Genomic DNA, 27,956 nt, shown 5'->3' on the forward strand with positions numbered 1-27,956 from the left:
TATTTACCTCCTTAACTATAAAAAAGCTGGAGATCTCGTTTCAGCTGACACAAACTAAATGTCAATCACGGAGATATATTTTTTATGAATTTCGATTGTTCTTTAAGCATTCGTGTTATTTCTAACATGACGTTCACATTATACTGTTGCTAATTAATGTGGATGTGATTTTCTCTCCTACTTCTCAGGTTCATCATTTTCAAGTTTTCTAAATAATTACGGAGCAATGGTTCAGAGAAAAAAGAAGTTAATTTTCAGCGCATGCGCAATTACTACTCTTCTTTACAAGCAGAAAATAAGTTCAAAAAGTATAGCCATCGAAAATTATGTTATCAAAATTTTTGTGATTTTTATTCAAAAATTTTCAGACGTGTCGGAAAACAAAGACTACAGGCGCTGGAAAACGATGTTAGGTAAAAACAGGGAAAAGATAACGAACAAAGTTTATACCATAGTTACTTTGTTCATAATTATATGTTTTATACTAAAATTGTTTATAAATAAGTGCAAAATTTTTACAGGTCTTACTTTTATTTATTACACAAAAAGTTCCTAGAAAAATATGTTAAATTCTAAAAAACTTTTCATGAAAGAATCAACCCAGAAAAAAACTGGAACTAAATAATTGAGTCTGCTAAAAGTGGGAATTTAGAAGCAAGGAAATTTGTTGAATATGTCATTCTGCAGAAAGACTTTGGCATAGAAAATTGTTGATGACGACAGATTTTGAATATCATGCGTATTGCATATTGGTTCTTGCTTCCTGGACAAAAGTAAGAAAAATCTGCGACACATTAAATAAAATAGAAACGTTAACAACTATTTACAACATTCAACTTTCAACAGCAATAAAGACTCGCACGTCCTATTTAAACTTTCACTTCAACATTCGCCATGTTTCCATACCATGGGGTAATTTCTTTTCAGTTATGACAATAAATTCTTTTCAAAGTGGAAACAAGTAGACTTCCTCGAAATGCTTCAAATTTCCTTCTGTTTTGCCAGTATACGTCGTATTGTAATTATAACTTAAATATTTCGACGCGATTTCTTCCGTTGGAAATTTGTGCTTGCTCTTCCTGGCTTCACTCACAAAAAAGTTTGCCATTGCTTGCGATACCAAAACAGCACTCGTTGTGTGTGGCGCATGAATTTCATCGCTGAACTCGAAATTATTCTTTTCTGGATGCCACTGGCCGCCATATATGGGATAATCACGAGCTAAGTAAAAAAATAACGCTATCAAAATAAATTTGTTTCGGGACATCAACGAACCTGCACATAGCGTTATCGTATTTAAGGTATAACTTTCGCGCGGATTTATTTTTAAAGTTGCGAATCAGCAAATTTAAACCTAACCCTAACGCAAGAAAAAAGCATATTAATACCAGTTGTGTGTTTATAAATTAATACATTCTTATCAGATTAAGTTTACAATTACATCTCATATGCGCGAAAAAAGCATTCGGAATATTTTTACCTATCAAAACACGGGTTAAGGGTTTCTTCAACCCTTTACTGGTCACTAATGCTATATCACACCTACGGGGGTTGTAGGAGCGGAGTCTTGTCGTGTTTCCACGTGGGAGGCACGAAATGAAAGAGGTGAGAAGTGTGACTTTCAAACGATGGGTTGTTTTTCGCTTGAAACCGTGCCGCTAAGGAGCAACACGACATCAAAGTTGTTTTTTCAATTTTCTTAAAAATCACGCCCAACAAAATTTGTCAAATTGTCACACCAAAAACCAAAGAATTTTTTTAATTAAAATTTGCGAAAGTTTTTGCACTCAAAGTAGTTAACGATGTTTTTCGATTTCCTACCTTCCACCATTGAAACAAATTCTTTTCCCACCAAATCATAATTTGTTGATAAGATTTTAAAGAAACGACTCAACGCAGGATATTTGTTATACGCATTTGGTGAAATGCCGTAACTATGGTGATTGTAAGTAACCTTTTCTGTTTCCATGGCTTTGTATATGTTGGGGGGGACATCCTTAAATAAACGACTCGAAGCTGCATTTTCCGTGAAATTCAGGGGTATTGAAATATCATCTGCGGCGAAGGGTGATAAAACTGCTCCTGAGTTAGTCGTCAACACGTGCAGCGTTTCAAAACCAAGACATGTTCCCCAGATTGGGAAATAATCTCCGCCTTTGTTAGCTTGAATTGCGTGATCATAAAATATTTTTGCGTGTTTATAATACTGAGAAGTAAACCATTGCACACCACCGCCTGGGAATAAGACTCCATTTACATAGGAAAAAAGTTCTGTAACTTGTTCATCTGTTAATGACGTTGGAATTAGAACCGCTCGTGCTCCAGCACTTTCTAGATACTTGACATAAGAGGCAGCGATGTACGAATTGCTTTGACCTTCGACAAGCTGCGCGAGGATAGCAACGGTTGGTTTATAATTTAATGTTTCGCTGGGCTGTGGTGGTCTGCAAAATGTTACATCAACCAGCACGACGAGAACAAAGATGGCGGAATTCATTCTTACTAAACAAAAAAGAATACTTTTCTTCTATAAAGAAATGTTTTCCTGGCGTCAACAAAAAAAAGTTTAGGCAAGACGTAAAACCAACAGCGGATGAGCATGGTCAAACTCCGTTGTAGTGTTCTTTAAATCGTAAACATCAGTTTTAAAAATATTTAACGAGAAAATTAACAACATGAGAAAATTAATTTAATAACTTCGAACTGAATAAGCTACAGTTAAGTTACCAGCTTGAAATTCGTGTTTTATTAAAAAATTGTATTCCTTACACAATCGTGGTGTTGATTTAAAACACAAAAGTTGTTTTAAATCAACACCACAAAAAGGAATCTCTGCAAGAAAAAACAAAGGAGTCTCAAAAAGCGAAGATAATATCAATGGAAAAAAATAACGTAGTCGACTTCAAGAAATATATTTCTCATTTTCAGGAAACACTCTAAGATGTAACTTCAAAAAAAACAAATTTAAATACCACGACTCACTTTTCATCACTTCCACTTTCTGATTACTTCACTTTGCTACATCACCTGACTGCATGTTATGATTACAAAATATAATCTGTATGTTATTATATCGCCTTTGTATTCAAGTTAAATAACCGCGTAATCAACAATTCTTGTTTCGTAATTGGATACTCCTTAACAACTTTAAATGGATATACTGAAAGATGTTTGAATCCATACAGGCATATACAATGAATATGATATGAGTAAGGTTTTGATTAAATGTTAATCACACAAAGATGTATAAGCATGTTTTATTTAAGAATCTTCGGTAAAACACTTTACGTGTAATACACGCTTGTTTTTATAAGTTGAACGAGTAAAATCCGACCTGAGGCTTGATGTTCTTATTTTACATCCTTTTCCATTCAGCCCGAATTATTCTTATTTTGTTCGTAATAATAAGAACATAACTCAAAAATTAAGCCTTATTTTGTTTTTATTTATCTATTTTTTTCTCTCTTTAATTTCTCTGAAACTAACATGATAGTACATGATCAATTCAATAATTTTTGAGAATTATGTTTTTGTTGATAATAATTGTGTTCATGACCAATCGAGTCAATACTAGCATCCTTACGCAGTAACTGTACGTGAGAAAAGAATTGATTACATAGAAAAACAACTGTCGTTAAACTTTAAAGAGAATCGCAAGAGATTTTACGCCCTGTAATTTTCTTATTTTACGCCATTAATGTAGAGTCGGCTTGTTCTTAAAACAATAATTTGAACCTAAAGCTGTTCTTATTTTTCATATATTTCGGCAAAATTCGAGGCTTGTGTTCTGGTAACATTACAGATTTTACGAAACAAGGACGGGGACTATCTGCAACGGCGTTGAAATTAATTTGTCGTGAAAGCCCGTGATATGACATCATAGTATTTTCATGACTTTTTTACTTCGTTATAGTATATGCGACGTTCGACCCACACCTCGAAATAATTTTACTAAATTTGAATGTAGTGCAGGTTCAAGGTTGCCACACTTTTTACAGAGTCAAAGTTGACGAGATTTGATAACTTTTGATGAGAATTTTTAACCTTTCTTGAAAAAATGTCCGTAATTTTATTAAAAACATTGAGCATTTCTAAACTTGTAGCATTTCTATGTAATTTAAAAATGAGAAATTGATTTGAGAACTTTTGAGGAGGCTTTTAAAACTGAGTAAAATTGAGGAGTTTTGAGGAGGCTTTAATTATTTTGGTGGAAACACTTCTTGTCGGTCAGGCAACAATTTTTTACTTTACTTTGGGATGTTCGTTTTGTCACTTTAATTCTTACAGCAACATCCATACCGCACATAGCATACAGACCTGATTCATGTCCGCCACGTGACTTCTAAGTAGTTTTTGTGCAATGTATCTTTCTGTAAAATTAAATATAGTTTTAAACAATCAAACTCGTTTCCAGACTTCCCCTTATAGAAAGTCAGGTATCAAAAGGTAAAAGGGTTTAGGAACAACATTGGTTTCTAATTCTTTTCTTGTATCCCATGTTGAATTCTTCAACCATTACTTTACGTTGCAATCGATGTCTTGCAATATATTCTCGAGACTTCAATAGTGTTCTTCCCCCATTAAATCAGCTGTGCCGTGCCGAGCTGAACTCACAGAATTTCAGCTTGGCACAATTATAAAACCAATATCCAACCCTGTACAATCGATCCGTGCCGCACTTATGTTTTACAATTCAAAATAGATACCGAAATGTCTTTGAGGTAGACAATGGCGACGCACGGTGTACAAACGAAGGCGAAAGTGCTTTAAATAATCCACTTAACAAGCTAAATTTTCCCTCTTTTTTTACGAACGGCCATTATAAAAGTTTAGGTTTCGTATCAGCCAGAGAAGTTTTTCTATTTACGATACTTCTTGCATACCAGGAATATTTTTTTTGATTCAAAATGGCTGCTGAAAAAAGCTTGTGATAAATATGCACTAAGTAATAATGGAAACAGTTTACAGCAGTCGAGAATAGCTGTGGAATATTTTACTAGTTGATAACTGGTGTAAGCGATTTCGTCAAAAGCGATTGTTATAATCCAATTCGGGACAAAAAAGCGTCCACTATGAAACAATTTCCTGAGATCGAGGTTGGGAGGTATTGCAGCCAAGAAGCCCAATGGTACTAACTTCTTAAATTCATTAAAATGGTCTCCACAAATGTACCAAATGTAAGGGGGAAGCCCTTACATTTGGTTAAAATTTCAAAAAAATTAGATTTTTTTTTACTTATTTTACACTTTGGATATGGTAGAATTCGACAATGTATATGTCTTTTCGGTAAAATAACAGAAATACTATAAATTTTATGACCCTTATTTTGATTCTATCATGGATAATTTTGACTTTACTACTCAAGAAAGCACGAACTTTAATTTAAGGACTTCTCAATGAGCACGTGCTTAAAAACCTTTTGCGAAGATCATCTCAAAAAGCCAATATATTTTTATGGTTATAATACTTCCTTGATATTTAATATTCTTTTAGATTTCTAGCTTTTGTCGTGGATAAGAATTTTTCTTGGTGTCGCCATAGCTAAGAGATTTATTTTTCGACTGGAATTTCCTTCTGTTACTTCCTAAGACATCTGACTTTCCTATTTTCTTTTAAAGTGCGTTTTTTCCCACTTTTTGTGAGTTTTCTAAAAACTCTTCGCGGAGAAGCTTGGAAGTATTTTTTAAACTTCTAGCACCTTTCCATTGGAGCTTCAATAAAAATGCTTCAAAACGTGTGCATGATCAAATATTCATGAAAAAATAACTGGCTTTCTTGATGAAAATTTTCCTCAAACACCGATACAGGAGTACAAAGATGGAGGTCGTTGATATTTCCCTAACAGAAAATTTCCAACATGTCGTTGAACTTTCTACGGAAGAGGAATGTAAGCGACTTGTTAAAAGTCACAAAAAAGTTGTGCTGAAATTTTATGCGGACTGGTGTGGACCATGCAAAAGAATATCAAGACTGTATGAGGTATATACACATCACTTTAAAAAACCAGAAATTCGAGGTGTAATTTTCTTCACATATCTTTTGGGTATTTTATATTTATATAAAAGTTTCGCAAAATTTCACAAATGGTAAGGTTTGAAACGCCTAAATTTCGCGCGTTTAATTTTTGCGTACAATGCTTTAGCGCACATTATAATTTCACGCACTCCTTACTGCTAATATATATAAAAGCGCTATGTACTTGTCAAGTATTTGTGAAAGTTAACAGTTCATGAAACTTCACTTTTGGACAAACGCAAGCCAACAGGAATAATGTTTGACTATGACAATCTTCAATCTTGGAATGATTTTGTGTGAAAAAAAAATGTTACGAGTCTTACGAATTTCGTGCAATGTAATTTTGACAACATATTGTAAAAGAAATATTTCGCGCACATCGAAATTTTCGCACAGCTAAATACGCGAAAAAAAAAACTAATTCTGCGCAATTGATTGCTCCTGCAGCGACTCTGAGCGAAAAATTAAAAGTGCGTGAAAATTTCATGAATTCTATATTTAGTAGATTAGAAACATAAAAAAAACATGGATACCTCGAGAAAAAACTTTCTATTTGCTTTCATGTATTCAAATTTTCGTCAATCCAGTGAAATTTCACCACAGTGTAGTATCGTTTGATTCTCTTATTTAGATTTTTTCTTGCATTCTTCAAAAATAGCGCAAAATATTTGTTTTGTTTTTTTTCACTATATTTTATTATATTTATTTTTAGTCTCTATGTGAAGATTACGCAGACATAGTATTCGCCAAGATAGAAATGACGGATAAAGACAATTTTGGTGTGAAGGAAAAAATCAACGCCTTTCCCACTTTTAAGTTTTACTTCAACGAAAAAGAAATCGATGTTGGAATGGGCGCTAATAACGACTCTTTAAAACAGAAAGTTCACGCCCTCTCTCAACATTAAACATCCGCCATCACAATATCTCCATGTTAGAACTGATTCGGATTTTAAATATGAAATTTATATTATATTAATAAGAATGCTTTAGGGGCTGCTTATATGGAGAAAAAACTGTTTTAGCCGGGTAAAGTGGCCAAGCAAGACATCAATCTTACTTACGTTTAACTCGATTACCTTGACTCCACCACATTAGTGGTTGAGAAGCCCATAGCCATGGGGACAAGGTTGGGTCATACACGGCTGAGATCTCAAACGTTAAAATGTATAAGAACAAATTCAAATTACAGAAACTTGCTCTGACAACTTTCACCGGGATCCGAAGAGATTTTTGTCCATATGAACGGTTCCTTCTTCTCCTTGAAAAATATGACTGGGAACGAAATTAACGCAGTCATTATTTATTTACATGTTCTGTTTTGAAATAGAAATAAAATATTGGGAAAGCTGTGATATGTTTAATTACTCAAAGTTTGAATATCATTCCGTTTTACAGCCATATGCCATGATTCGATCTTGTTTCAAACAACCGAGCCGAGTGTAAAATCTGTCGCCCGTCAATTGTAGCGGGAATTCTTTCTCTTTCGATCTATTCTTTAAAATCCTGTTAAAATTATTCTGAAGTATCAAACAAATGTGAGTGGGAAGAGATTAGTGGGCGAAACATAAAAAGCATGGATGTTATCTTATTCTTTTCTTCAGACTACTTGTGCGACATGGAGATACTGTTTTAACCCTTGAATATAGGCAAGCATTTCACCGCGTTTCATCCTGATTAATTATCTTCCTTAGCCGAGCTAAAACTTTCTTGATGGACGGCTCGTCAAAAAAATGTAACGGAAACAGTACAAAAAAAATAATTTATATTCCTAACTTTGCAGGAGTTTTAAAGGTGAACTTCGAATAATTAATAAGGCGTATCGGAACAGTTTGATTGGGTGTTCTTCTAATTATTCTTTTGTTGAAATTTTAAATCAAACCGTTCCTTAATTTATCCTGCACTTCACAATGCTTTAGATAAGAATCCTGTCGTCAATTTTCTCAATACTTCGCGAATCAGCAGGAAGTACTTTAAATTTCAGCTCAACTTCGTTACCAGGACTTTTTAGAGTGTTTATGTCAGGCTTGGGTTAATCACAGCCCTGCGTTTTTAAATGCGTTTCTTATAAAAAACAATGTGTAAAAAGCGAAAAAGAAAAAAATTAACCTTCGTCTTTGCTACCCCTGCCGCCACCAATGAAAATTGCAGAATTTCCAAACAACCTTAGTGACAACAAACGTGGTTTTGAAGAGGTATTGTCGAACTTGCATTGGTTTTGGCATTGTGTAACTTTTTGTGTTTTCTGAGATAATCTTTATTACTAATTTATGGAACAATTCCCTTTTTCCTGATTTTAAATCCAATTTAGTCCGGATAATTATTAAATTTGTCATTAAACAATTCTTTGTACACGCGGGTAATTTTTGATAGTTTTTGATAACTTTGAATTTTTTTTTACTTTTAGCTAAGCAACCTTTTTTTATTTTTGAAATAAGAAACATTAATCTAGTAAATTAAGAAGCCGGTCAAAAGTTTTCCCAATTCTCAATTCATTCAGTACTCTAGAGTGCATCGCTACCTTATAAAGAAAAAAATTCATCACAAAAATATTTTTTACCTACAAAAATTTCTTTATTATGGTCCATTTTTGGAGATTTTTTTGCTTGAGATGGTAAAAAAACACCAAAATGAACAACCTTGTCCCTAGGGCATTTTAAGTTTTGGTATATCAACCAAGGACGAGGTTGCAAAAAGAACTCTACTGTAATTTTTAGCTTAAATATTCTGCTTAATTCATCGAAAAAGATTGTTACATTAACCTGATATTCTTTGTGCGATAAAGTATAACTCTTATGAGCATATTCAGGCTTAGACAGCTAATTTTTTTATGCATATGCTGAGAAAATTGCTCTGCTTTCGTGAAACAGTCTGATGTGTGTTTTTGTTATGTCATGAGTAGCTATTTTAATTTTAAACACAGTCTGGTAAAGCTTAACACCACACGTCAGGGAAATTCCTAAAAAATAAGCTTACGTGAAGCTTGAACTTTAAGAACATGAGTATTCGAACCAGAGGTGCGAACTGAAATCTCTTCAGGTAGAGAGAGTAGAATAGTATTTCAAAAATTTAACAAAAATCAATTTGTTGATTCCATGTTTCACAGTAACAAATCATCAACATATGACAAATCGTGGCCTACATATGATAAAACACGTGTGTCTTACTAAACTGCTTCGTGATATGCAGAATCTTTTTTATTTTAATAACTAAATATTAACGATGCAAAATCTAGTACATTTCACAAATTCGAAACAAATGATTCTGTAAAAAACCATGCTTTAAATAATGTATTTCCAGATGTTTTCCTGTTTTTTGTTTGTTTATTGTAGATTTTTTTATAAAAAACAGGATATCAGTAATATCCAGCCTTGTTATTATTCTTCTCTTGTATTTATTTACCAGCCATTACTAGCCTTATTTATATCATAAAAAATGTTATAAAAAAATTGTAAGGTATTTAAAACTATGTTTTTATAGAATACGCAAATAGATTTTGTAGTAGCGGCGCAACAAATATCGTGTTCTATAGAAGTTTCATTCAATAAAGCATTCAGCTGAAGTTATTCATATGTCAAGAAAATAAACAGTCGCTTGTCGGCTTTTTCTTCATACAATAACACACAGTGATTAAAAACCGAGCCTTGCTTATTCAGGCTAGCGTTTCGAATGACTTGAAATCACGGTTAGTGCATTCATCAAATGATAGGCTGAATCGAACATGCTTGTTGAGTAATATCAACCAATGGCATGCATGGTAGCGTTCTCGATCAACAAATCATAAACAAAGTTAATCGAATATGCCTCAGTAATCACATGCGCACTAATACACTTCACACTGGTATTGAAATGCGCATGCTTCTAATGACAGCCATTTTGAAAATATCAATGTATATTCAATCAACCGATAATTTCTACCTACAAACATTTCGATTTACACGCAGCGCATAATCAATCGCAAAGATGAGCTGGCTTTATATGCCGGCCGAAGGATTTGCCGAGCCTCTTTTTTGTATGTTCCATGCTCTTCCTTAGTTCTGTAAAATCGCGACAATAGGACAACCCTGTACATAACATATTGCAAAATTATGGTGTAAATTTAATTTAATTCCAACAGGTAATTACGAACACTGTTTTTGTAATATAGATGTTTTTTGAAAGACACTAATTTTTGCCGATTACAGCATGCCCCTTTTCTTCAATTATTCAAAAATACGAGGGCCGTTGCGTGGATTGTTCTATATTCAGAATATAACAGAAGTTGTTGAGATGGTCCTTTGTAGTGGCTAATCCGTTGAATTCTATTTAAAAATGTTACCAAAAACAAAATTTACAACAAAAAAATCGTAGATGAAAACGATATTTCGATACGGCCAACATGAACCTTTGCGCATAAAAGTTGCAACACTCGCCCTGTTATAGTTGAGCTGTCGTACGAACAAAGCTCACGAGAAATATTTATTTAAATGAAAAACCATTGAGTTTCGCAGGTAAATTGAGTGTGTTTCGAGCTTATAGCCCCCAGTTTTAACATCTCAAGTGTTAATTCGACCAATCTCTACATCAAACGACAAGACTACTACAAGAGGTAATCCAAACCCACTTTTTTTTATCACGTACTATTTTTTTATGTTTTACTATACGTTATTATTATATATCTATTTTTAATTTAACCAAAGCATTTATTTTAAATATTTATATTGTTTGTTTCTGTATTTACATTGGTAAACCGAAAATAACTAAAATATATTTACCTAAAAAACGAACCAACCCAGAAAATGTTAGCCCTTAAAAAAAGTTGGTTCTCGCTAGAAATATTTAAAAAATTTAACAACTGAAAGGTTAGAGGCAGGTAAACTTCGTTTGGAGATTAAAATTAATTTTAAACTTTTAATTTTGTATTTGGTTAAATTTCTTTAATAAAATCAGTTCTTAACTCATTGGTTATTCTGCATATTATTAGATTTTTGCATCAAAACATTTTTCGTTTCGAAATTTAAATGATTTAGAATTTAGTCCTGCATAACATTAGGTATCTAAAAACTCCTGTTTTATCTCTTTCTAGGATGGAAATGCGCCTTTTAAATATACACGGCTTTTTTTTTTAATAAGAAAACTGTTTTTTGACCTGAGCTTTAATTTTCTTAGCAAATAACTGAATATAGGCTGGAAATTTCTTAAATATTTTAATAAATTTTCTATTTTGTGTTTCTCAAATTGAATTAGTTGCATGCTTTGATTTGAAGTTATGGTTTTTGAAGACATATTTTATTTTTATTTAAGAAAAAAGACTTTTTTTATTTTATAGGATAAAACTTTGTTAGGATATATTTGACTGAAAAAAAAGACATTTGATTGTGCTGTGTTTTTAAATGCTGAGGGTGGGGTTTTTCCTAAAATTTTTTGTAAGATTTTAATTTTTTTTTTGTAAAATTTTCTTATAAAAAAAGGAAGATTACGCGGCAAATCTAACTGAATCTCAATTTGACGTTTTCGGTTCTTCTTTTCTTATTTATGTAAAAGAACAATAGAATTTTTTAATGTTAGATTGATACGGGCGTCAAAAATTGTATTTCCAGAAACTTTATTTTTCCATGTATGACTCTTCTAGAGCTGTTGCTTATAAGAAAGTCATACCGATTTTGATGTAGGGATATCGCTAACATTCATGGAAAACTCAAAGTAGTTAATATTCAGTTGGCTACCGTATAGAGCATTTTTTATTTACTGTAATAGAATCTATATAGATATTGAGTGCTGTTCGTTATGAAAACGTGTCAGCCACACAACCTCTATATATTTTTAGGTATGCAGAATCAAATTCATCCCCTCTACGCGTTAAACCTGCAAGCACCCTCCGCTCATCACTTTAATGCAACTCACACTGTACCCAGATCAAGTAACATCCACGTCGACTTAAACCGCAACAGTCTTCCGCATCGGTCAATATACGACAGGAAAACACCGAAATATTTTCCCAATTACGATCGGATGATGAATACGTCATACGTGATGCGGAATAAAATGTCTCGTTTACCATTTTTGCCTTATCCACCCCAACATCCATCTTGTTATAAGACAGCTATGGAGAGTAAACCAGAATATAATCAAAACAAACCTAGTTGGCCGTTTGACGTTGGTGATCATTGTACTGAGCTTTTAAACCGGGATAAACATTACTGGACAGAAGACGAAACTGGTTTAATGCTCGAGCTCTACGAAGAAAATCGAGAATACTTCTCCGACGCCCGGACGAAGAAAACTAAACTTTGGACAGTGATTGCTAACATGATAAATAAAAAATTCAGTACAAATGTCAACTCGGAGCAATGCAGTCAGAAGTACCGAAATATGAAAGCGGAATATTTGAAAATCTCAGACTCCGATCTTCAAGAAGGGGAGAAGAAATTCGGTCGGCATTATCATCAAATGAAACGTCTAATCGACTCCGAAGAACGTTACGTACATTTGTATGAAAACTGGTTAACGAAAGAAAAAAACAACGACGACAACACGTCGCCGTGTAGTAGCTCCTCCTCGTGTAAATTAAGTCCGTCTAATAATAACAACAACCCACCAAACAATCATTCGACGAAGTTGCCAAACGACGACGTGAAAAATATTTCAAGCCACGTTGAAAACGACGGCAATGATGTGGAAACACAGCATCTGAAGGGCGTGGAGATAGACACCGACGTTGAAATGTCTTCCCACAGTGAAGAGTCGTCAGACTTGAACATGGTTGATGAAGAGATTCCCGCCGGCAACGCTGAAAGTATCATCGCCACAGAAGAAACAGAGAAAAACTCCGATAAAAACGAACACGAGTCCGACAAAAACGAGAGCCATTTTCAACAAAACAGAAACGAGTCCGACATAAATAATGAGAAGAAAATACTCGGCAGTAATGAAGTTGAATCTGATAATTGCGAAGCAAAACCGAATGAATCCGGTGAATCAGAATCGGATACAAACTTAAACAACGAAATAACCGTTGATAATAGTAAGAATGAAACGAACTTAAAAGACGACAAACAAAAAATAGATAGTAATAACGAGAAAAATGAAGAACGAAAAATCGATAAAAACACGAACAGCCCGTTGCAACTAAATTTTCAAGTAGAAGCTCCTCAGGCTTTAACCACTTTCCACGAAGAGCTAAACAGTATTTTTACTTACTACAGAACGTCACAAAAAGATTTCTGGGAAAAATACGAACAGAAAGAAAAAGAAAACATTCGATGCATGAAAAAATGCGTGGATCTGTTGTATAAAGTTTGCAGACTAAAATTAAGTCAGAAAATATAACTCACCTTTTACAATCTGATGCCTACAACCTCGTCACCAAACCCCTCTTTGTAGCTTGCTACTTTCCAATTTTATTTCAATTAAGGCTAAAATGGACGGTAAGTTTAAACGGACCGTTTAGTTGTAAGAAAAAAACTTTGTTGCAGGTAATATACCTGTCTACACGTTAAGATAAAATGTATAAGTTTTTTTAATAAACTCTCTTTAACAATGAATACGAAAGAAAAACACGTTAATATTCCGTGGCGGGTATTGTTATAGTAGCAGCAGGGTAAATGTTGAAAGAAAAAAAGCGGTTATGATTAGAAATTAAAAAAATATGCTCAAATCTTTAGTTTAAACTATAGCTCATTAATCATTCTGTTAATTTCAATAGAAAAAACTTAGCAAAAGTTGAACTTGTCCAACTTTTAAAAAAACTTATAAAACCGAAAAAAGTTGTACATCTTTGCCGTTTACACGGTAAGTTTTTTTATTTTACATTTAAACGGTGATTGCTAACAAAGAATTAGAAAAAAAAATACAAGAAAGTTGTCAGCCATTTTTGTTTTCACAAGAAAAGACATACACTGCTGTCAACCAATCTAAAATACAGCAAAAAAATATTTTGAAAGTCCATAAAAATAACTCATGTTATATTAATTTAGTCGAAAAATCACTGAGACTACAACAGCTCCAAGTAAAGTTAAGAACACTGTCCTATCCAAAAAAAATACCGCTAACGCCACAACAATGGCGTAGAAATGACCAACAAAGAAGGGCGGAAAAATAGGTTGCTTAAACAGTGAGCGCAAGTTGATAACCCAGGGGAACTTAAGCTAAACTAAAATACAATTTAAAAAAAATATTTGTCATATAACTTTATATGTACATTTATAAAAAACACTGTTACAAAAGGGTACAAAACACGATGTATAACGTCTGCAATGGAGCGTGCCAATTGAAACAGTGAAGGAGTTTATGCCCCTTTAAAATAAACCCCTTTAAAACAAACGCCTCTAATGTTTATTTGAGTCTCTACTGCACAATAAATACCGAAAAAATTTTTTTTTTAAATTTTACTAAAATAAGATTTTTTTGGTTTATTGCTCACAAAATGGCTTTTTATGCATAATTATAATTTTGAAATAAAATTCGCTCCTTACAATAAACGCAGTAATAAACTTGTTGTGTATGCTCATAGGCTATTCCTTAGAATAGCCTATGAACATACACAACAAGTCTGTTTACGGACAAAAATATTTGTCAAAAAAACATACGAACAACCGCCGAAGATTGCCATTGCATAATCCGTTGCCTAGCAACATAAAGCATAGTGAATACAGTTTAAATTCACTTTTAATTTCCACCTGATACTACCAACATCTATTTTGCTTTTCACTTTAAACAATTCATCGCCGTAATCCCCTCACAATGCCACAATTGTCACTGAAGCAGCTTAAGTCAAACCAAATCCCTTCGAGTTCTCAATAGCCAGCAGAAGCATTCTCTTCAGCTTGGCTCCAGTGTTGTACTCTGGAAGTAACAGTCGATTGAAGCAAGTCATGGACGTGGGCAAGTTATTCGAATCGGGTCCGTTACGTTGGATGTAAAACGACATGGAACCGAGACCTTTGAGAGGCACGCGATAACTTCCAGTAACGAACATCAACAATGCTTGTTTCTGCTTGAACGTGAACTCGTGCACGATCTGCCAGAACTCAAGCATCAGCGCATGGGTCTTCGTGAAGCCATCTTTATACTCAGTCACACTTTCCAAAGCTTTAAAATCCAAATCCGGGCTGCCACATATGAGTAACTCCAACTCAGGCGGTGTGAACAGCTGAATGGTAGGGCCGTGACACACCTTAAAAAGATACATAGCGCTATAAACGTAAGAAAAAGTAAACTATTTCGAATAACATCGAAATTTGCCGTGCAAAGCAAGTCACGACTCAAGGAAAATACTTGGGTACAATCAAGGTAAGTGTAAAAACACACAAAATAGCATTGTCACAGTGAAACTTATGGGATAGTAGGTATTTAAAACACAAGGATTGCAACGAGATAATTCTGAAGTTTTCATACCTTACAAAATGGTAGATACATTTTCAAGGTTTTGACTCATATATTTATTTAAGAGTTATTTACCTTTCAAGGCGAAGTATATTAAACTGACGAAGAGAAGACCTCGCGAAGCATAATCTTTGAACACATTCGCTCCTTATTAAACCTACAATTTAACTTCCTTTACGGCTGACACAAAAGAATAGATACCTCGTGACCCCAAGACCCGTTGTGACCCCAATACCCCTGGTGACCCCAAACCCCTCATGACCCCAAGTCCTCATGACCCCAAGCCCCTCGTGACCCTAAGCTAATCACCTAGGATAAACAAATACAGAGGGCCGCTCTGTCTAAAAAAACTTTACCTGGTAAAAACCCCTCCTAAAAGCTTTAAACTGTTTCTCGATACTTCTGTTAAGAATTGTATCCACATACAAATCGACGAAATGCTTTCGATTGTCGTTCGTCACCATCACGTCACTGCCGTTAGCAACCAGATCCGTTTTGATAGTGCGTCCAAAAATGTTGTGAGACACCTAAGATAAACGAAAAGAAAATTAAAGGGAGAAAAGTAAGGGATGCAAACAGCTTTTGAGATTTCCTGAATTTTTAGATTGATTCCACTGCAAGCGTGGTAAAAACTCTTTTGCAGTGAAAACTAACAAAATGAATTTCTCAAATTCCGCATAAATTACGAATATAAAGTAGAAATCATGCCTCGAACGTTAAAAGAAAATCATTTTCCACGTCTCCGTCATATTGAAGCAATTGCTCCAAACCACTGCAAAGCGTGGGCTGCATCTCCTTTAAGTCATCCAAAACCACAGGGAACCCAAGTAATTTCTTGTACACGAGTAACGGGAAATGAATGTCTAGTATTATACCATTGTAGATGGCCAAGCCCAAGAGGATTCCAATGAATTCGAACATGACGTTGGATTCAAACGAGAAGGCATTAAACCAAACTTGATGGCCATCCTCTGATAACGTAAACATGCTGAAATCTATGGGAAAATAAAAACCTCTCCTACAGGCTGTTCCACTAATATGTGCCTCAATTTTCACTTTATAGATTCAACAGGTGCCACTCTTTTAGATGTGAAATGAAGACATTATTTGTGACACAAGATCTCATAAACAAAAACAAACTTCAGGAAAATACTTAAAAGACACATTGTGTAAAGGAACACTGTTTTTTAATTTTTTTTGTTCCAAGTAATATAAACAGAATTAATGCAATTAATGCAATTTTTAAAGGGAGTACGAGGTGATAAATGATGTTGATAAGTGAAATTTTTATATTTTTAAGCTTAAAAGGTTATTTAATACGTTGCTTCCTCCTCAAGATATGATATCGACATTAAATTATTCTGCATAATTATGATGTCATGTTGGCCCTACAAAATGTGTCGATATTTTTGTTGTCATAATTTCTGAGCTGTAAGTATATGGAATTAAACTTTACAAAACTTAAAAAAAATATTCAAAATGGCGGTAATATACTCGTACCGACCCTTTATATTTTTGTCGACCACACTATAACTTTGTATTTGCCTGTCGGTTTAGAGAAAACATTGTGGGTCAGTTCTAATTGCTTTTATGAATATAGTTACAATTTTCACTACGAACAGACAAGCAAAAACGTAAGAGAACTAATACAAGTAAATTAGTGGCAGAAGGGAGGTTTTATTTTATTTTTGTAACCCCTAATGTTTGACTCCCTATCCTTTAACGGATTTAAAAAGATAAAAAAAGCCTTGTTAAACAAATCTACCACACTAATCGGTGGGCCATGGGTAAATACACGGGTGCGCGCGTCCTTTATTTACCGCATCTCGCTACTACGGTTACTATTTTGGGTAACGGACATACGTATACAGGTTTTATAGCAAAAACTAGTCGTTAAACCGTGGAAATATCCAAGGGATCGTCTGTCTTTGAATTATACGCTATTTCGTGCGCCCGTTGTACAACACTTTTTTTTCGGACAAACAGACAATTATAGAGGTAAGTTCAACAACATTTTTATCACCTCGGCCTCCATTCGGAGAGTAAGCCATGCGTTACATACCTGGGTCAAACATGCTCTCAACAACAACTTGGAAAAATTCCTTTTGCAAGCCTCCCATATCCAGTCCTTGCTCTCCACCGGAGGTGTACTTGATTTTTAATGGTTTCTTAAAATCAGAACTCTAAACGCACATAAAAAAAATCGAAAAAATAAAAATTAAATTAAATTTTTTTGACATTTCTTACATTTTAACTAACATTTCTACCATTTTTTGGCTAAAATTACCGACATTTTGCTTTTATTTCGAGCTATTTTGAACCGGACAAATTCTAACAAAGTTGACAAAGAAGAGTAAATATTCAAATATGATGCAAACATTAATGCCAATTCTTTAAGAAAAGATCTGAAATTCAATTCCTTCAATATTAAAAACTTTTAAAAACATCCTTACAGAGTGAGCACATCACACACAATAAAAGCAATTACAACACACATACCTTTTCGTGCAGCTGTTTAATTGTGTCTTGAATAAAGTTTTCTCGCCGGATTTCTAACAACAGGTATGGACACATAGCCGACCTCACTTCATTGGAGAGTGGTGACGCATCGTCAAAATCACTCCATGATTTCTGAACTTGCTGCACGCGAGCCTGGTGTACAATGGCGTCCTGGTATTCTTCACGCATTTGTGTGATAGCATCAACATGCATCACTTGCACCTGAAGAAATATAAACATGAAAAAACATCTTTATTTACAACAGCCTGTTAATGAGGTTACTCAACAAATACCAAATAGTGTTTCAGGGGACCTTTTTCTAAATTTCTGTTGAAGAAAAAAATTTTACTGTTTCCTAATTATTACTTTTGGGTGTTTTGCAAGGTTTTTTACTATAACCTTTGCAATATATTAAGGTGTCGAAGCACACAAAACACAATACAAATACTTAGTTACACAATAAAGTAATTTAAGAAATATATACCCAAGAAGAAGAAAAAAATCAAACATTTAAACCTATGAAGATAATTATTTAAAAATTAATGGAGATTTTAGGGTCCAAGACATCCTGAGTTTAGGGTGTTAGTGATAAAAAAAAACATGTAAATTCGTTACAACAATGATCAACACACTGTCAGTGACTTATTTTTATTACTATATATTTACTATGAATACTTTCTAGTTTTTTTAATGTCAAAGATACCAAGAGTGGATTCGTGTCAAAAAAATTGAAAAATTTTTAAGTGTGATTACCTTCACAGTGGGTTCAAGTAAAAAAGGATAATCCAGTATTGACTCTCCAATTCCTTGTCTCCTAAAAATTCAATAAAAGTACGTAATTGCACAGCGAACAACACTGGTAACACCTACCAATACCCACTTTGAAGCAAAGACGTATATTCAAAAATGGCAAGGATGGTCAACTTACTGTTTTTTCCAAAAAGCATATTCTTGCTTGAAATCAATTTTCTTTGTGAGTCCATGGCAATAAAAATGACTAGGATCTACGATAGTGTTGTAATCCCCTTTCAGTATGTTAGCCTTATAAATCACACTCAATGTTTTGCACAAATTCACCAAGCTAGTATTATTCTTCAATGAGGGTACAACCCAGGATGTTTCATTTGAAATCAATGATTTAAAACCCTGAAATGGTACAAAAAAGTTTAAGACTTACAGTGAGCTAAAAACTCAAAGAGAGCAGTGCATAAAAAAAGAGAAAATTTTACTATGCACTACAATGTGACATGTAAATGAAAAAATTGGGTGCAGTTATATTTAGGCCATACACCTACATTTAAGTGTTTATGTGTGGATAGAAAAGGTTTTTTGTTATCAAAGCACCTCAAACTACAGAGGCGTGCTGGAAGATAATACAGTACAAAAATAATTATTATTAAAAACCATCTAATGTATAGTGGATATAAACGTAAGGACAGACAAACAACTCTCCAATTTCTGGTCTACAAAAAGTACAAAGGAATGAAATATTTGGGCTTATCCCACCTCTTTTCAGAAACTTTTAAATAACAAATTCAATAGTGCACTTACGATCGATTAAATTCATTTTCTTTTTATATCTAATTTAAATCTAAGACAATTGTCTAATGGCAGAACAAACAATTTCATTGCTCCATGCACAAAAACAAAATGATATTTCGTACTAGACTAGCAAGGTGCAATTTCATTCAAGAATTCAACAAATTTTACCTGTAACAAGTGAGTAAACTTCTCCTTCTTGAGATCTGAGAGATAACAAATTAACACATCCCTGCATACAGTTGACAAGTGACTTATTACAGCCGTTAGCTGCTGAACCATCGGATAGTGTTCAAATAAAAATGGTATCTTTAGTATAATAATTAACGGCTTCAACTCGCTCGGCTTAGTAATACTGTATTTTTTTGATAACAATAACACTTGTACAGTGTCAATCAAAGTGGCAACAAATTTATCAGAGTTTTCCATAATTACTAACGTTTGAAACATTTTTTCCACATCAGAAGAGTTTATGTTGAATGGGAAATCATTCTTTTTCTTTAGTCCCTCTTCTGAAAAACTCAGTGATAATGCATCCCATGAAGAAAACACTGTACGGAGTGTGTTAATTAAAAACGATTCATCCTTGCATTCGTAATAATTTGTCACAACAGAGTCAAACATATCCAATGTTAAATGTGTCAATGAGTAACCATCTATGTTTTCTTCCCCGTCATCAACCACTTCAGCACCAACATTTTTATCATAGTCAGCTTCATCAGTAGCATCTTGGCGAAACTCCTCTGCAACACCTGTTTCAAATTCGTCAATATTTTCAAACGTATTGCAATCTGTGTCAACAGCATGGTCTTCTCCAAATATCCGAATACTTGGAAGACGTTTACGTGTAACGAATGTTTTATGGTTTTCTTGTTCATCAGAATCTTCTAATTCAGTATTCCCACTCTCTGCAGACATAGAAGGTTTTTGCTCTTCGTTGGCGCTTGAAGCTTTCCATAAGTTGTTTAAACTGGACGATATGGTCGAAGTAATAACCTTTAGATGATTCTGCAATCTCTTTGTGACAGAGCTTACAGAATAATTGTTACTTGTGGGAAGCTCGTTATGACTGTGCGTTTTATACAATCCCAGCCCAGATGATGTCAATGGGCATGGAAGAAACAAACTTCGAAAAGGTGATGTTGAGTAAAATTTATACAGAAATGGCATAGCTATATTTCCATTGTCAGTAGTAGTGGAACTGTCTAAAAGTGAATCGGTTTTAAAAATGTTATCACCTAAAACAGTAGCCTGCTGTTTTTTCTCATCTCTAATACACAAATATTGATCTTTGTAGCATGATAACTCTATGCTTAGTAAGGCAGCCATGCTTTGGTTAAATTTCTTTGCATGGACAGAAGATTTACAAAATCTGTTCAAACAGTTCTTATTACCACAACCAACTGTTACCTGGTGAAAGTACTTTTGTGTCCAGGCAGTAAACATTGCTTTTTCCTTGGCGAATGATGTGTTTGGTTTGTCATATGGCTTTTTAGAAACAGCTTGCTTTAGAGACAAGTTAGGATCTGTGAGTGCATACAAATTGCTTGCACTTAATGACCGATGACTATCACTTAAAGATGTGTTTTTTAGGTTGTTCATACTTAATGAACGTTCAACTGTCATATTATTTGGGTTCATTGTATTATGTATAACTAGTTTTCTCTCTTGCTTGTTGTATACTTTTGAATGCTTAGAGTTTCGCTTGACATGGCATAGTGCATCTGGATTGTTTTGCATGTGATCTCTTGAGGTTTTTCTAGACCGAAGGCCTGGATTTGTTGGGGGTCTGGTCACAGGATGGTAGGTGGCACAAGTTTCACTCATCATTACAGTGTGCAGAAATTCATGAGCCTAAATAAATTAATAAAATATAAATCAAGTACTTTTAAGACACCCATGTATGTCTTATATTAATACGCTGTGTCTGTCTGTAACAGGCAAAGATGATTATACTTTTTTACAGTTTCTCTTAAAAGGTCATAATAAAGCATCCCCTAAAAACTATATTCTGTATTTTGAAAAAGGAATTGTATTGTATGCTAATTTAGCGTAAAACCACAGAAAAAGTAATTGCTTTGGTATAAATTAATTACAGGCAATGTCACTGGCAATAAACATTTTTATTGTTGTTGCAGTCTTTTAAATGAAAATAGCAACAAACCATTTTGTGATAAGCACAATGAATTCTAACAGGTTTGCAAGTTAATATTTCCACGGATTTATTCAACCAGTACAACAAGAGTAAAAATAGAAGTTACTCAAAATAATACTTACAAAGAAAGACATAAAATACATATAGGCATACCAGTAAAAACTGTTTTAGATACACACTTTAAGTGCTACTAATTGCAACTACTAAATTTAATAAATTAGACCAAATAACATTTGTAAAAAAATATCTGTGTAAATTAAGAAGAACAAAAGTTTTGGCAGATAAAATTTCCTATCTTCAACAAATAAAAGGCAATGAAGTGTAAGTTATTAACAAACTATGAAAGTATCCCTCAAGATAAAGTTGAAAATATAAATGATAATATTAGCCGTAATTACACTAAATAGAAATGAATTACAATAAAAACACTATAAGTAATTAAGAACAAAAGAAGAAAAAATATTCAACTAAATTTGTAATAATAAAAAAATACATTGTATTTTATTCTGAAAATGGTTTATGAGAACACATATCAGGAAAAGCTCTAAAGGGGTTTTATTTTTTAAATTATTTCAAGTTTTGCACTGTTACGACCAATATAACTTATATATTGCCACTGTTTTTAAACCCAAAGGTGTAGTATTTATAATAATATATATAACAATAATAATAATAATATATCACGAAATATATGATAAAATAAAAAACATCTGCAAATATATTCTTTACTACAGCCAAAACAACATGAACTATGCATTGATTTTGTTGAGATAAAAAGACATTATTTTGTTATCAATGTTGTAATAATATGGTATGTTATCAATGCAACGTGGTTCAAGGTCAACTAATTTAATTCTGTAGGCGTACCAACATTGATTTGGGACATAAAAAAATTTACTCATTGAATCAATGATTGTGTCCTTGTTAACACATGCAAGAGTGATGATAATGCTACAATCTTTCAAAGTTGTTGAAATTAAAAACCGACAAAAGCTGTCAAAATCCAAATCATTACTTTGTGACACATTTTTTCCAGATAAAATATTGCAAACAGTTTGAGTCCATAAATTTGAATTAAAGTCCATAAAATCTTCAATGTTTTGAAGGTTACCATTTTGTAAATAGAACTGGTACCGTTTGTATATTTCTTCAATTCCAAGATCATCTACTGATTGCAACGACTTTAAAATGTTCAAGATCCCCCAATTCCCCATTTGTTTGCAATTAATGTGACTTCTTTCACCTTTACAATTTTGATAAGTTTTAGCTTCATTATTACTACTTTTAAATAATACTTCTTCACTATTATTATCAGCTTTAAATGAATCTGTTGTAAGTATGCTGACCAATATTTCTATAAGCTCACATGAAGAATCAATTTTTAAATCATCCACTTTATTTTTATCAAAGAAAGTCATAGTAACATTTTCCCCATTCACATGAAGACATATATTATTTTGTGGATGTTGAAATAATGCACGTAATGCACTTCTCATACGACATGTGCAGTTACCAAATAAATCTAGTGGACAATATTGACTTTTCTCACCAATCTTTCCAGTGCTCAGCTTTAACTCTTGATGCATACAAAAACGACATATCCCTTGTTTAATTGCATGAGCCTCACAGATTTTGTCAGAGGAAGGGAGCAGGCCCCATTTGGGTTTTAATTCAACAGACACACAAGAAGATTTTGGGCATTCTGAAAGGAATGTTAGATCAGGCATTAGTTGAACATGAGAACAGTTAACATCGATAACCTTGTGTTTTCTTCCTATAGGACGAAGAGAATTAATCTTTCTATTGAGCTCCTTTAGAAAGTTTTTACTACTGCAAGGAATAGTTTGAATGTCAGTGATGTACACAAGAGAACTTCCAAAAAGTGGAGAAATAATATTTTTAATGAAATTTTCTTCGTCGTTGACTGAAAACACATTTCTAATTTTGCCATTCTCCTCAGAGTTATTACTTTCAGTCCCCTCCAAGTTGATTTTTCTTGCTCGCAAGACTTTGTGACATTTTGCGTTTTTTACTAGAATATTAGAGTTTCCTTCTGCATGATAAAGCCATTCCAACTCTTCAACATCCAACATTATGCGATATACTATGCTGAGAGTAAAAAATACATAAAGGTTTGTTCCATCATAAAATTGTTTAAAAATGTTGTAAATTTTTCAGCCTTTTAAGTGGCTGTTTAGACAGGTTTGATGCATATGTATAAAAAAGTAATCCAAAGAAGTCCAGAATCACAAAAGACAACAAGTAAGATCTGCCCTTAATTTTGTGAGGATAGGTTCTATTGAGGACTTGCAAGGACGAGTTCTCATCATTTTAGAATTACATACGACATGTTAAAGCTTTGTATGACCTCGCTTTTTAACCAATATATCGCAACTTTTAAGCTTTGTTGTACACAAATGTTTTAAATGTAATGGATATGGTGTGATAAATGAAATAATTTACAACATGTAGCTATCCTTAAAACATCAGATTCCAAATACACTGAATGTTAAACAAAAGATATGAGATTACTGTATGTGTGTGAAATTTAAAACTTAGTCTTGTTATATTTTATATATATTATCTATGTAATAATACGCCAGTTCTGTTTGTGACTTTTGGAAAGTGAATAAAAATTCTTTGATAAAGTCTATAAAATATCGCCTATAAATTTGTTCTGTAAATTAGCAAACTTTGACGTTAGAGCAATATTGATGTCAAAGGAAAGTATATTAAGATTAGTGAAGCCATTGCATTGGACTTTTAAATTTAAGGCTAAATAACTTGGAAACAGATGGAAATAACTGACGTTATCTCCTGCATGGGTAAATAGGGACTACCTGGGACCAATTTGGGTAAGTTTCCCAAACCTGGGTCCCCGAATCCGTTTCGAAATGGACGCGTTGATGATGTCATCAAAAAACCTTTAAACTTTGATATCTCTGCAACCGTTTGTCAAAAGTACATGATCCTATACATTTTCTTGATCAGCGTTTTAAGATCTATACGATGAAGGCAACAGGTATACAAATTTCCAAAAATAATTTGGGGGTTTTGACGGGCCATTGCTGACATCAGCAAAATTTTTAAACCCTTATGTTTCATTACTCGCCTCATCAACACCACACGATCATATATATTTTCTTGATCAGCAGTGTAAGCCCTACACAATGGAGGAAACATGAAAACAAGGTACTAATTTTTTTGTAGATGGGTTGTTGACGTCATCAAAATTTAAATGGCGCTTCTTTCTCAATTTTATCCTGCCTTAGTGGATTTCTCCACGGGCCTTATCGACTAAACTCTAATAGCTGTATTCTGTCTGTCTGTTTGAGCGCAAAAAAAGCATCGTGCTGCGGAAACACGAAATATGTGATATAAAGGACGGGCGACCCCGTGGATTTTTCCACGGGTTAACGACTAGTTTTTTATATTACCCCTTGATGCTATAATAATTAACACAACATTGAGATATGCCAAGTTTACATAAGCTAATGATTAAATTTGTGTAATCTATTGTTTTCGACAGGCAAATATAGCTGCTGTATTTCATAATACGGTAAAAATAACAATGAAAAGTCTAATGCTCTGTAAGCTGGTTTAAAGGTAAAGTTAAATTTAAGCAATGCAGTAGATAAAAAAATATTTTGGCTGAAATTTACACAACATGAAAAGACTCATTAATGTCACATAAAGGTTGTGCTTTATTCTCTAACAAACCCTTGCTGTTAAATGCTGTAGTAAACAACAGAGCTGGCACATATATGTAAATTTTGTTATTACTTCATTTTCCTACCAATCTCTTCACAGTAAATTAATGTTTACCTACCATGTTACTTATCTTGTACATGTGTGGTTACATTGTGTAATTGTGTATTCTTATAAATATTCAAAGAATGGTACATCATATAAAAACAAAAATTTAAATACTTTAATTTTTAAACCTGATGGATTTTGCCATCTTGTACCATTACATGGCACCATCGACAAATACTGTGTCTACAGGATCTTGCATTTAGGGGTGATGCACCAATGACTTTTTCCAAAAATAAGTGGCAAAATGTAATGAAAGTTTATGCTCTATGCACACCATGTGACCTAACATGTTTGTACAGGGGTACACACTTAAAACCATTGAGGCAGTTCAATCGATATTTGAGTAGCAACACCAGAATTGTATTTTTTTATTTTTTCCATGTAGATGGAGTGTCATTTTTATAAATATGTAGCAAATAATATTGATAAAATTTGGGTGTTTCTTTGTGAAAGTATGGATACCGTCCCTAATCGGAATAGCCTATTTTAGTTGTCTTAATTAAAGTTCGAATAAAGAGTACTTTGAATGGCTAAATTGATTGCACCATCTATTTAGGCTACACAAAAGCTATACCAAAGTTTAAATCTTTAGATCAAAATCAATCTATCAAATTGATTATTTTATATAAATCTGTAAACAACGCCAGGGTCTGTAATTATGCAATGTGGATAAAAAGTGTTGGAGTTTTTAGTTGTTTTGGCACCACAAACTCTAAGGCCTATTTGTGATTTTTCACCTAATTAAGAAATAAAAGTCTAACATGCTTTTCTAATGCTGGGAAATCACAAAATCCATGAAGCCTAATTTATTTATATGCATTATGACATAGTTGTCTACTGATGTTGACTATGGCAGAATTTTGTAATTTTTTAATCAAACGATTCCTCCTCAAGTTTTTTGCATGTTAGCTATCTGCCTAGCTAGCTATATAATTGCTAAAAAGTGACCTGACCTATCTTGGCGTGATTATGTTTTTGTGTAGACCACTTAGTCATTTATTAGTAGCAGTAGTAGTAGTTGTTGTCACCTGATGGTTTTTTTAATAATTCCTTTATGCTATGTTTGATGGCTATGATACTTACTGAGTTTCAATATTTATCAATACCTCTCAGAGGCTTTGTTATTGGCTATTACTAAAAACTACCTTAAGTATCCCTATGAAGTCTTTATTGGGTAAATATAATAACCCTTGTCAGGATTATCCTTAGAACTTGAAAGTTTCAAGACAACTTTGTTTTATCAAGTAGAATTCTTCCATATTTTTAGACACATGATTAATCTGATTTCCTGTTTTTTTGGATTTTACCTGAAAATCAGGAAAAAACAGATTTTTAGGCAATATTTTGAAATGTTTTAAGCAAAATCTGCAAAAAATGGAATATATATGTTAAATAACTTTTATTTGGCTTTCAGAAACTTCAAACAGAATGTAAAAATTCGTTCTAGAACTAAAGTAATTGAATTTTAAGTAGATATATACCAGTATTTTGATCAAATTTCAACCTTTCGATGATGTCACAGAAAAAAGTGCTGACATAAGCAAAGATTTCTGCTGTTATTTTGTTCTTTTTGTGTCATACTATACATAAAGTAAGATTCAAATTAGACAAGCCTTTAAAAAGTTATTAAAGGTGGGACAGAATTTCCCCTGCCCCCCCAAAAAATAAATCATATCACGTTTTTGACTTTCGTATGTATTGAACATGTCTATTTAATATTTAATATAAAAGCTTACCATTAAGCTTTATACTAACATTTGGAATAATTTTTTACTTGAATTACAGAAAAGTATGACCTCAGTTTTTAAAGCATTCATGGATATTTTTTTATTGCACAAAACCATTTAATATTATATGAGAAAATTCATTAAAATTTTCATTAGTGTCCTTTACTTTTTGTCTAAAAAAGGAAAATCTGAGTTAAGTTTACCCAAAGAATATATAAAAAAAAGCTGTTGAAATGTTTTATATGCACATCACCCCCAAAAATACTGACAAATTACAACCCTGCTCTCATCGTACATACTTTCAAGAATGAGTTCCAGGGTAGCAAGCCTTGTTTCTTTTCCTTTACTTGGTAGAGGGACACCATGTAAACAGAAAAAATTGTGGCAGCAAAAGTGAAGAGGTAGTTGTTACAGCTTGAATTATCACAATATTGTAATTGATCGCCATAATAAAAAATAGATTCTTTTAGACTTGTGTACCACTGTGCAGAAGAGGCCACTAAAGGAGGCAGCATTATTTAAAATAAAAAAAATGCAGAGGCAAAATAATAAGAATAATAGACGATGGTAGTTGGAGGTACCAAATCATACAGCTGTGCTCTTTTACTTGCTGTACTTTTTGTTTTGTTTGTTGTTTACTCAAGGCAGCTGCTTTAGTATAATACCAAAAACGGTTGAAAAAATAATAAAAAAAGTATATGGATATAGCTGGCTAGACAAAAATAATCGCAAAAACGGTAAACAAAACAAACCCTCTTTTTTCCTTCTTGCTGTCACTGTCACTGCGCCATTATGCTTTTGCGTCACGGTAAATCCGGGCCCGAGAATTTACATTTTGTACTG

The 27,956-nt window shown here is 33.3% G+C and overlaps 4 protein-coding genes across 6 annotated transcripts; 1 reads left to right on the forward strand and 3 right to left on the reverse strand.

The window, feature by feature from the left end:
* Window positions 1-443: 443 nt before the first annotated feature.
* On the reverse strand, window positions 444-13,469 carry LOC130656966 (gamma-glutamyl hydrolase B-like). Of its 3 annotated transcripts, none has more exons than XM_057459912.1 (3): window positions 13,328-13,469; window positions 1,822-2,502; window positions 444-1,221 (listed from the first exon to the last, which is right to left on the reverse strand). In XM_057459912.1, the coding sequence occupies exons 2-3, from the start codon at window positions 2,495-2,497 to the stop codon at window positions 947-949; spliced, it is 951 nt and encodes a 316-aa protein (XP_057315895.1). In that variant the 5' UTR covers window positions 2,498-2,502; window positions 13,328-13,469; the 3' UTR covers window positions 444-946. The 3 variants fall into 3 exon arrangements, with proteins under 3 accessions (XP_057315895.1, XP_057315893.1, XP_057315894.1); XM_057459910.1 differs by lacking the exon at window positions 13,328-13,469 and adding an exon at window positions 2,983-3,136; XM_057459911.1 differs by lacking the exon at window positions 13,328-13,469 and adding an exon at window positions 2,973-3,092.
* On the forward strand, window positions 10,431-13,336 carry LOC130656964 (homeobox protein 2-like). The gene is made up of 2 exons (XM_057459908.1): window positions 10,431-10,602; window positions 11,821-13,336. Exon 2 carries the CDS (start codon window positions 11,823-11,825, stop codon window positions 13,320-13,322), a length of 1,500 nt encoding a protein of 499 aa, XP_057315891.1. The 5' UTR covers window positions 10,431-10,602; window positions 11,821-11,822; the 3' UTR covers window positions 13,323-13,336.
* A 384-nt stretch (window positions 13,470-13,853) lies between the features above and the next one.
* On the reverse strand, window positions 13,854-27,948 carry LOC130656960 (probable E3 ubiquitin-protein ligase HECTD2). The gene is made up of 9 exons (XM_057459904.1): window positions 27,866-27,948; window positions 19,587-21,269; window positions 18,805-19,022; window positions 18,630-18,690; window positions 17,877-18,098; window positions 17,440-17,560; window positions 16,086-16,372; window positions 15,734-15,904; window positions 13,854-15,168 (listed from the first exon to the last, which is right to left on the reverse strand). Exons 2-9 carry the CDS (start codon window positions 21,243-21,245, stop codon window positions 14,761-14,763), a joined length of 3,147 nt encoding a protein of 1,048 aa, XP_057315887.1. The 5' UTR covers window positions 21,246-21,269; window positions 27,866-27,948; the 3' UTR covers window positions 13,854-14,760.
* On the reverse strand, window positions 21,276-27,830 carry LOC130656965 (inositol-pentakisphosphate 2-kinase-like). Its single transcript, XM_057459909.1, has one exon. The coding sequence runs from the start codon at window positions 23,661-23,663 to the stop codon at window positions 22,320-22,322; it is 1,344 nt and encodes a 447-aa protein (XP_057315892.1). The 5' UTR covers window positions 23,664-27,830; the 3' UTR covers window positions 21,276-22,319.
* Window positions 27,949-27,956: the final 8 nt, after the last annotated feature.

Source organism: Hydractinia symbiolongicarpus, chromosome 9, assembly GCF_029227915.1.
Source record: "Hydractinia symbiolongicarpus strain clone_291-10 chromosome 9, HSymV2.1, whole genome shotgun sequence".
NCBI lineage: Eukaryota > Metazoa > Cnidaria > Hydrozoa > Anthoathecata > Hydractiniidae > Hydractinia > Hydractinia symbiolongicarpus.